Source organism: Saccostrea cucullata, unplaced genomic scaffold (genome assembly GCF_032062105.1).
Source record: "Saccostrea cucullata isolate Sc308-1 unplaced genomic scaffold, CSIRO_AGI_Scuc_v1 ctg2262, whole genome shotgun sequence".
NCBI classification, from domain to species: Eukaryota; Metazoa; Mollusca; class Bivalvia; order Ostreida; family Ostreidae; genus Saccostrea; species Saccostrea cuccullata.
Genome location: NW_026927022.1, coordinates 98,317 through 108,037, shown reverse-complemented (window position 1 = coordinate 108,037; position 9,721 = coordinate 98,317). Strand labels below are relative to the sequence as shown.

The window sequence follows — 9,721 nt, the reverse complement described above, 5'->3', positions numbered from 1 at the left end:
AAATTCCTTCCAAACGGAACTGAAGAAATAACAAATGTCAGTAGTGATTTTCATATTTTATTTATCTCAAATATTCTATTCACAAACACACACACGTGACAAACACGCTTCACATTCATACAATAAATTAGATAACAATGCGGAACACACGATGGTTCCAATAAATAGACTATGGACAAATCAACAGATAAGTGAAAATAATTGAAATCAAAATAAACATTGTATAAATTTAGCACCAATGTCATTAAAAAGAGAGACGGCTAGCTTTCTTCCTTTTCTCTCCAGCAGCGAAGGACTTGGATTTGGCCCGGAAGTGACGTAAGTCCTGAGCATGTTCCTTGTGAAGCATTGGCTTGTAGTCTTCCGGCTCACAAAAACTCTGCAAGAAAAAGGTTCAGTTGAGTTTTTTTCCGAATTATTTTTTTTATTTCGCAAATTAGTCTCCATTAATGAATCACATTTTGAGGAAAATATACGTATAAACGAAGACTGACCTTTTGATTCTCAAAGAAGCATTTATATCCATTATGCATCAAGTACATTTCTGGAAAGTTAAGCTTCGGATATTGATCCTGGTTTATGGCTCTGTCGGCTTTCCTTACGTTTCTATACCTAGAAAAGAAAAATGTAAATGATTAAACAATATATATACACGTATTATGTATTGCAGTCAAATAAACCTTGAAATAAAATATCAATTTTTATATATGTACAGATTTTTAAAATTACATTTTTGGGCCTCTTTCAGACGAGAACTCGCAGTAAAATATCAGGATTTGCCTTTTTCCTTCATCGTCTCCTTGGTTCTCTTTGAAATTAAGAATTGTCTCCACGTCACTTTCCTTATACAGATTCAAGGCGTTCTGAAAAGTATAATTTGGCATTTTAAATGTACATCTGTGTTAATAAAATATGGATTATTTTGCTGCCATTGATATGGTATCAGAATTAAAAAAAAATTTTTTTTTTACAAAAACTATGTAAAAATTAAACAACATCATGATAATTTACCTTAACATGTCCAGCCTCGTATTCATATGGATAACGGCAGTCTATAATCTGATAACTTTCAATTACGTCGTCAAATTCCCCATTCACTAATTTTGATACCTGAAAATAGATGTAGAATATTGAGCACAAGAAAACTTTTAATGAGAGAAATGACAAAAAAGGTGAAAAATACAACAACAACAAAAGTCAACACCACGATTCTTTCCTTCATTTTTGGGGGGCATGTGTATTTCAATTTTCGTTTTTCGTTAGATCTGAAAATCTCATATCATTTAATAAAACCCATATTTCCTTTCGTTTTAGAATAAGAACAAGGACAATGTTATGGAACTTATTAATTTACAGTTTTCCCCAAACTGTGATAAACGGACACTATTTACATGTAGTCTGCACACACAGTTTAACAAAAGAAACAATCGCATTGGCACGTACCGTCTCATTTGTTACGCTCTTAAGGTCGGCATGTTTGCCAGGTATTGTACGTAGAGAGTGGGTTGCACTTCCGTCGCCAACCAGATCTTCCTCCTGCGATACACGTTCAACAAACTGTAACACTTCACTTTGGTCTGTAGATGGACTCTTTCTTGGGCAGTCCTGAGATAATTGAAATATTTGAATAAGCCACAGTAAATTTCATTTTATGAGAATCTATGCATACATGTACCAAATACAAGTGTTATGAATTTTTAAGGTTATTTTCTATATTTTATGCAGTAACATTGTCAAGATTTGTTGCCAAATTGAAACCATTTCTATAAATTTCTTGATTAGTCAGCGGTTGCAAAACTGCAATTCCATCCACCCAATTCTTTTTAACTTTACTGACAAATTATAGAACCTACACCAAAAGACAGGGATTTCTGGATGCGCTTCCTGCTAGGGGTCACGTGCTTCCGGCGCTTGGTTAAGGGGGAACCCTTACTGTCTCTTCGATGGCGCTTCTGTAAACCAAACAAAGATCTTCTAGAACATGGGGTGTCTGTGATTTGTTTAGCGATGTCAAAAGACAAGTCTTGATCTGTGTATTCTTCTTGTATTGTCTGCCGTAAGAGAAGAATACATTTAGGGATGTGTAACATTAAATGTTTGGACTTTGTCAAGTTAAACTTATCTACATGTTTATACTAGTAGATATATTTAACTTGATAAAAGTCTAAATTTTTAATGTAACAGATGTATTAAAAATGTGTTAGTGTATGAAAAGTACCGGAATGCGAAAGTTAGTGATGAATGGATAACATATAGAAAGGTTACGTATGTTTGTTCTGATAAATATTACAATTTGTTTATATGATTTTATGTATTAACAATTGATGCTTAAGGTATTTCCACCCTCTTGTGATGTTTAATTTCGAGGTGTTGTTAGTGTCCTTGTTCACTTTAATTGTGTTGACTTACATCAAACGTGTCCATTCCTAGACCGGAGTCTTCGTCCACCGGGAGGGGCCTCATTCCTTTCTGTTTAGGGGTTATAATCTGAAACACGTCCGTGGAACTGAGGCTGAGGTCATCGAGGTCAAACGGAAGTTGCTCCAACCGGAAGGGGGACATCTCGTTCATCGTGGACTGTAAATAAAAAAGCAGAAATTTAAGATGTTCTTCAATGTCTTATTTTTGATGGATTTAGAACACGTCTTTATAAATAAAGTCAAGACACATTGTTCTCTTCAAAAAAGATTTTAATACTGGTTTTTTTAAAATAAAAGTTCAGTAGTGTCCATATACCTTAGATACTTAAAAATTCAATATCGCAAAGATGTCATTAAGGTAATGACTTCAAAGTTTTATTTTAGTTATGACTAAGTAGGAGGAAATAATTCCATTCAACTCACCTGATCCATTCCTCTGGCTCTCTTGGTAACGGGTGTACTGGTTGTATGGAACCTGTTTTAATAAACAAAAAATTTTAATCATTTAGCATTTATCAAGTAATTGGCAGAAGAATCTTATTGAAATAGCAAATATCTCTGATTTTAAAACCTTTATACATGTATTATTTAGAAAAAAAGTTATTAATTCAGAAAAAGATTAACAAATTCATATGCTTTTTTTTTTCAAGTAAAACAATTAAGTCTGTTTTAAAGTTGATAACAACCATATTAGTATATTATTTAGGACAAAATAGTTAAATACATTTTAAAGTTGATAATCCTCCTCGCGAGACTAAAGATGAACACGGACACGCGTAGAAACACTGAAACTCTATATGGAGAGGACATGTGCATTCTTGGTTTATATACTGTGCAAATTGTTGACATGTTATCTGTTCATCTTTGTTTGAAAATTGACACTCCGATCCGCAAAATACACTTTCATTCAAAATCATTAACTGTTAAATTTGCTGCTTTTGAAAAAAATATTTTTATAATATTTTGTCATAGATTTGGTGATAAGAACTTTAAGCTCTTGCCTTACGGTATACCGTTACTGTGCCACTGGCAATATGTCAATACTTCTAACTAGATATGAAAGCGAATAGCGGGTATGGACAACCTTGTTGAACACCAAAACTGTCGTGAAATATCAGAAATCGATTATTACCCTGCCTTTCAGGTATATCTTGATGATTAACATCTTGTTCGTCACAAGAAAGTGTAAATTTTCAATTTTAAGAACTTTGCATTAAATTATGACTAAATTTTTCTTCATTTCGATTTTTTCTTTACAATATTCTTTCATTTTACAGTGAAGATACATAGTATATTATTCATTTTTCTTGGTGATTGTATAATTCATTAAAAAAAAAGTAGACCACTGAATTTTTTATCATATGTATGTTTTTTTATTTATTTTTAAATCAATCAGAGCTACGAAGTCAAACATTCTGTTCATTTTTGTATGGATTCCAGTGTTTTATGTTAAAATCATTAGTTTTAATTTCCTAGGAATTTCAATATTTTGAATTTGTGTTTACAATTTTACGCATCCTGCAACATGACCATTTCATACAATTTATTGTCATAATGAATTTCAAAATTTCTAAGACTTGAAATTCATAGTTTTCTTCTTTTATTGAATTAATGAAAGTGTCAAATTGTAATTATAAGATGTTACATTTTTTATTGAACCCGACTATGCAATACGGTGTGTTCCCATTTCGCCTTAACTGTGAAATTCAGGTAAGAAAAAGTTAAAAAGTACTAAGGCGAAATGGGAATTTAAGTATTTGCAAATACGTGTTAAAATCTTTTGTAGTTTGGGCCGGTGACCTTTAATTAATACTCAAATAAATATAATTCTAATACTTATTACCTCTATACATGTATGTATGAAAAATTTAAAAGCTAGTTCATATAAATGGTTGGTTTATTCAAATATTAGAACATTACATTTCAAGTTGTATGTACTTTGTCCCAAAAGTAACAATAACCCTTATTATAATATATATAATATATGTATACATATTTTGGTCCTGTTCTGAAGTTTCTACACTGATCCATCATTTTAGTTTTAGTTGTTTGGTTTTTTTTTTTAAATAAAATTTCATCAAGTATGTAAATGAATTATGTAACTATTTTTTCAATTTAACTTTTAAAAAGTATGATCCTTAGATCAAAACTGACATGTTTATGATGGTCGTTCATTTAAATCTACACGTTAAACAAGAATTTCTACACATTTGAAATGTAATCCAACGGATTAACAGAATATACCAGTCACAAAAAACGTGTTTTTTTAAGAAACTGGTTTAACAAGACTACAAGAAACATTCTTGAGATTTATTACACGTACATGTAATTTACATGCATGTAAATTTACAGAAAGCATGTTAAAGTCTCCGTTTTATTACTGTTCAGGTTTATTGCTTTTATAATATCCATAGTTATCTATTAAGAAGCAGAAACTTTTGTAAAACAATATCGATAAACTTTTATGCTAAATTTGATCCTTTTTCTAGACACAGAACTACGTATAATATTGCGGTTTTTAGTGGATTTTTTAAAAGCAAAATAAATGGAAATAGAAAATAGAAAAATCTTACCTTTGTAAATGGGTTTGGTAAATCACTTGATGTTGCTTACAAGATTTGAAACTTTTACCAAAATTGATATGATCGTCTTTGCTATTGATTTTCTACGTAGTTGTAACTTTATCTCGGTCGTTGACCAATATATATATACTTAAAATTCCCTAATTATTTCAGCAATGGTTATGAAAAAAATAATGATAAGTACAAAAATACCAAATTGCGACAATTTTCGTTGACAGGACAGGAAAAACTCGCGCTTTAATTTTTAGAACCTCCACACCTTGCCAGAAATTATTCCGCTTGGGGTACAAATCTCTCCCCAATTCCTGAGACCAAGGTGTCAATTTCGTACCGTTAATTGTATTAACGAGGTCATCAATATTGCTTTGTCTAATCATTTAGAAATTTAACGATTTCTTTTTCCAATTTCGTCACTTAACCTGGTGTAATTGGATAAAACCTCCTATTTCTTTGTATAAGTTGACACAATTTGGGTAAAATTGAGATGATTATGCAACCTTAAAGATTTTTTTCTTATAGGGTGTCAAAAATCCATTTATTGTGGAGAGTACATTTTTCTTGTGTTTTTTTCTCATGGACGACTTATTTGGAGTGCTCTTCCAATGTCAATACTTGGAAATGTAAAGAACATTTATTTCACATTCTATTAGAAGCAGGCAGCATATTTTTAACCTTTATTGAAATCCGAAATCAAAGGTGAATGAACTTGTATATATCATTATTAAATTACATAATAAATTCGTCAATGCCAACAGTTACTATATACACATTTCACATAGATAATCATTTTAATATTTTATGTCTTCAGCATTTTTAAATATGTGTCAATTTCGTAGAATTAATATATAGTTTTTTATACATCATAAATAAAATATGTGATAACATATAAACCATCTGGTGAGTACTGATTTCTTCTAATTGAAAAAAATGAATGTTTTCATTTTTACCATATACTTTAAGATAATTTATAATTTCCATTTACATTTTATTTGTTTATTGTACATGATGTTAACCGATTTATCATGGAAAATCATTCTAATTGCAAGTGAAATACATGTACTTTTGTTTTGCGTAAGACATACGGATCTGAAAAGATGAAATTGTTCTTTTAAAATAATTTTTTTTTTGGGGGGGGGGGGTAATTCTAAATATTCTTATTTTACAAGTACATTTATAACATATTTGGATCTAATTTGTTAATTATTTAGCACTTGGAATCAATTAATTCACAACACTCCAAATATACATTGTACCTCCATTACCTTTGGACATAAAAAAGAAATACATAACGGGACGATGCGGAAAATTTTTTTAAACCTATGTCCTTTTGTAAAGAATTTCCTTGAATTTTTATTTTTTTTTTCCCCCTATTAATTATAAATTATTACGAATATAAAAATCTTTTTTTTTCCGTGATAACTGTGATAACAAAATTTGAACATATGATTTTAATTAATGTTTGTTTATTATATCATATTTTAAGTGAAGATATACTTAAGATTTTGAACAAAAAATCTGGGCCTTTTTTAGGGTAATTAAAAAAGAAGTATTCAACCCCCTACTAAACGTAATAAACAGGGGTACAGGAACAACAATCGGACCGCAACAGGCTGATTGTAAAAACAAAGAAAGTTAATTGGTCCTCAACAATCTGTGACTACCGTTTACCTGTAATTAACGATTAAAACCTGCACGTGGCGCGGTTTCTTTGAAGGGTCCTGTAAAATCCCGCTATAAAAACTGTCCCAGTCCTTAAAATAACAAAATTTACGTTCGCGGAAGCTCCACTGAAGGAAGTTTTTTCGAAACCGTTTAAACTCTCAAAATTAAGATCTCCCTATTTTGTATTTGTAAAAACTTTCCGGAGTTCTTTTGAAAATTTAGCTATTTTTGGTTATTCTCCAAGCGGTCTTTTGGTGGGAAAGTTGTCATAGAAGTTTCACGTCAAGTCTCCTGTGGTTTATTCCAATAACATCGTCTGACCAGATTTAAAGGTAAGTCTGATTTTTAAGTCTTTAATTTAAAAAAAAATCATTTGAAAAAAAAACTATTTGATAAAAAAAATATTTGTAGTTAGAAAAGATAGAACGGGTCTTATGTTGTTTTTTTTTTTTTAAAAAGAATGGTCACACGGACGTGTACTTACTTTTTTTTTAGTAAATTAAAAAAAGGTTTCACTGAAAACTAAGTAAAATCTATACACTTAAAAATTATTATATCATAATAGATTTAAGGCCCTATCGGGTTTTAAAGACATCATGTGTAAGTGTGTGACGTGTTTTTTTTTTTTTTTTTTTTTTTTTTTTAATAATATTAGCAGATTGTTTTGGAGAATTTGCGTAAAATATGATTCAGTTAAGATTTTGTAAAGTTCTTTTGAATTATATGAAGGACTCGCTTTACTCTTTTTATTCAGTTTGTTTTTTAAGATGTACCCTATTGATCGTAGTTACCTTAAAACAATTGTAAGCACATAACTTTTTTTAAATTGAAAATATGATAACTAAAAGCGCGATTACTAAACATTACATGTAATTGTGGGAACATATAAACTGAAAGATAGTGTTTAGATTCATGAACCACATTTTTTTTTTACCTTAGAAAAGGATCACGACTTATGAATATTCATAGCTTCATGTTTTTAATCATCTCCTTGTTTATTTGTCTATGTATAAAAATTGTATAGTATATATGCAATTCATCATGACCATGGCCATGGGAGATTGAAAATTTTATGATAAGGTCATTTTCTGGATTATACTCATTTCTATGGGATTTACAAAATAATTTATGTTTGTTAATTTGTACACTGTATATGACATATATTTTATATTTGTATAAAATCATCATAATTATTTTAAATCAATCATAAAATGCTCAAAGTTAAAAAGTGAATTATATATTATTTATCTTTTCTTTCGTTAAAATGATAAAAAGTATATATAATTTCTTTGACCATCATGACAACTTAGAAAGGTGTTGTTTTTCTTTCTTTCGTTCTTTTTTTTTTTTTTGGGGGGGGGGGGGGCGAGGTGTCTTTTTAATTTTAGAAATAATGTACATGTATGTGCGATGAATTACACACGTATCGCTTACCACAGTCTGTTTTTCTTTTATATTTAATTGAATGTAAGAAGATGCGTTTAAATTTATTTGTTGCTCCATTTATGATCTTTTATTGATTTTTTTTAATAAGACGATTTATCATATACTATATAATGAGATAATCAATGATAATATTTGTTTTCTTGATTAGTAAGACATATAGGTAATATAGTAGGAATTGCTATCCTCAAGCATGTGCGATTTTTAATTTTATTTTTAAATTGTTATTCAAATTAATGAAATGGAATAAATCATAAATATATTGTAAAAAAAGCAAACACTTGTTTATTTGGACGGTAAGAGTTCATTTATGCATAGAAGCTTTTGTTTTATTTTTGGCATATAGCTTGGGCGTATTCTCGTATAACGTTACACATTATGGGGCTCATTAAAAAAAATCATTTGTTTGTCCGTCTCCCGCTGGCAGCTCGTTAGCTCCCTCGGCTTGCTGACGGCAGGGGGGTGAACTCTGTTAAACCATTCAATTCTGAGGGGTAGCTGCCCCTAGCTTGGGCTTCAGTGTCGATTTGTGAGGTGAGAATAACGAGTGAATAATTTGATGCGCTGTCAGTGTCTATAGATGAATTCCTATATAAGGCCATCTTTCTTGTCTCCCTTTATCATTTCTCCTGAAGACGTTAGTCGAGTAAGTATCGTGATTTATATTATATTAACATAAGATTATTTTACCTTAAAAAATCTCACCAAAAAAAAAACTTAATTAAAAATTTAATTTACATGTACGTATAATCCATAAATTAAGTTCTAAATCTTAAATTTAATAATAAATCTTTCACAAAATTTGCAGTCCATTTAAAATTTTTTATAAAGATCAAGAATTAATGTTTATAATTTTACTCTGTATTATGTTTATATTTTCCATATATTGGAACTGTGTTAGTTGGGTGCATCAACGCACACTATAAAAATCTAGATAATGTTTTACTAAAGTATACAAGATAAATTATTTAAAAATTTATTAATCTTAGTGTTAAAAAATATTATTATGATCTTTTGATTTATCTTATTAATCTGTTGATTTTTTTTTTTTTAAGAAATTGACTAAACTCACCAAAATTTTACCCCATTTTTTATATAAAAAAATAATTCTAGATCAGATGAGGATACAAGTAACGCGACCCCTACTAGACATAGCTTTTTCCATTTTCAAAAAACTGGCGACAAAATAGCACTTTGACTTGTTCATAAACAAACTTGAACCTCACTACTTTATAAATAAGCTAAATCTACCAATTAACAAATTAAATACAATTATTGCTCAAATTTATTTGATTGAACAAGCATCCTCGCAATGCCAGGAGTCCTGAGTGTGTTGACTCCAGACCATGGTCATCTTTATTCTGTAATGTTTTTGACATATACTATGGATGAAAAATAACATTACAAAATACTATGAATTAAAAAATCGAGAATTAGAAATACTATTTCTAATACTTATGGTATTAATGGTGTTCAATGCAAGAACTTCAAAAATGCTATTTAAATTTCATTTGTGTCATACTCCAGACTCAAATGACATTTCTGTCAACAAAATAGAGAATCTAAAAGTGAGTTATCCCTCTTTGCATGTACAGGTAAATGCTTGTTGTGTGA

The 9,721-nt window shown here is 29.8% G+C and overlaps 1 protein-coding gene across 1 annotated transcript; it reads right to left on the bottom strand.

Annotated features, from left to right (window-relative positions):
* Positions 1–241: 241 nt before the first annotated feature.
* LOC134273271 (M-phase inducer phosphatase-like) lies at positions 242–8,709 on the bottom strand. Its single transcript, XM_062755458.1, has 9 exons — positions 8,561–8,709; positions 2,844–2,895; positions 2,410–2,577; positions 1,854–2,051; positions 1,444–1,605; positions 1,012–1,110; positions 730–863; positions 495–612; positions 242–379 (listed from the first exon to the last, which is right to left on the bottom strand). Exons 1-9 carry the CDS (start codon positions 8,707–8,709, stop codon positions 245–247), a joined length of 1,215 nt encoding a protein of 404 aa, XP_062611442.1. The 3' UTR covers positions 242–244.
* Between the last annotated feature and the right edge of the window lie 1,012 nt (positions 8,710–9,721).

Coding starts and splice junctions, on each gene's coding strand:
- LOC134273271 (XM_062755458.1), bottom strand. CDS start 8,709: ATGGCCTTATATAGGAATTCATCTATAGACACTGACAGCGCATCAAAT. Junction 2,052..2,409: donor TAGGAATGGACACGTTTGAT/GTAAGTCAACAC, acceptor CTCTTACGGCAG/ACAATACAAGAAGAATACAC. Junction 1,606..1,853: donor AGAAATCCCTGTCTTTTGGT/GTAGGTTCTATA, acceptor CAATTATCTCAG/GACTGCCCAAGAAAGAGTCC.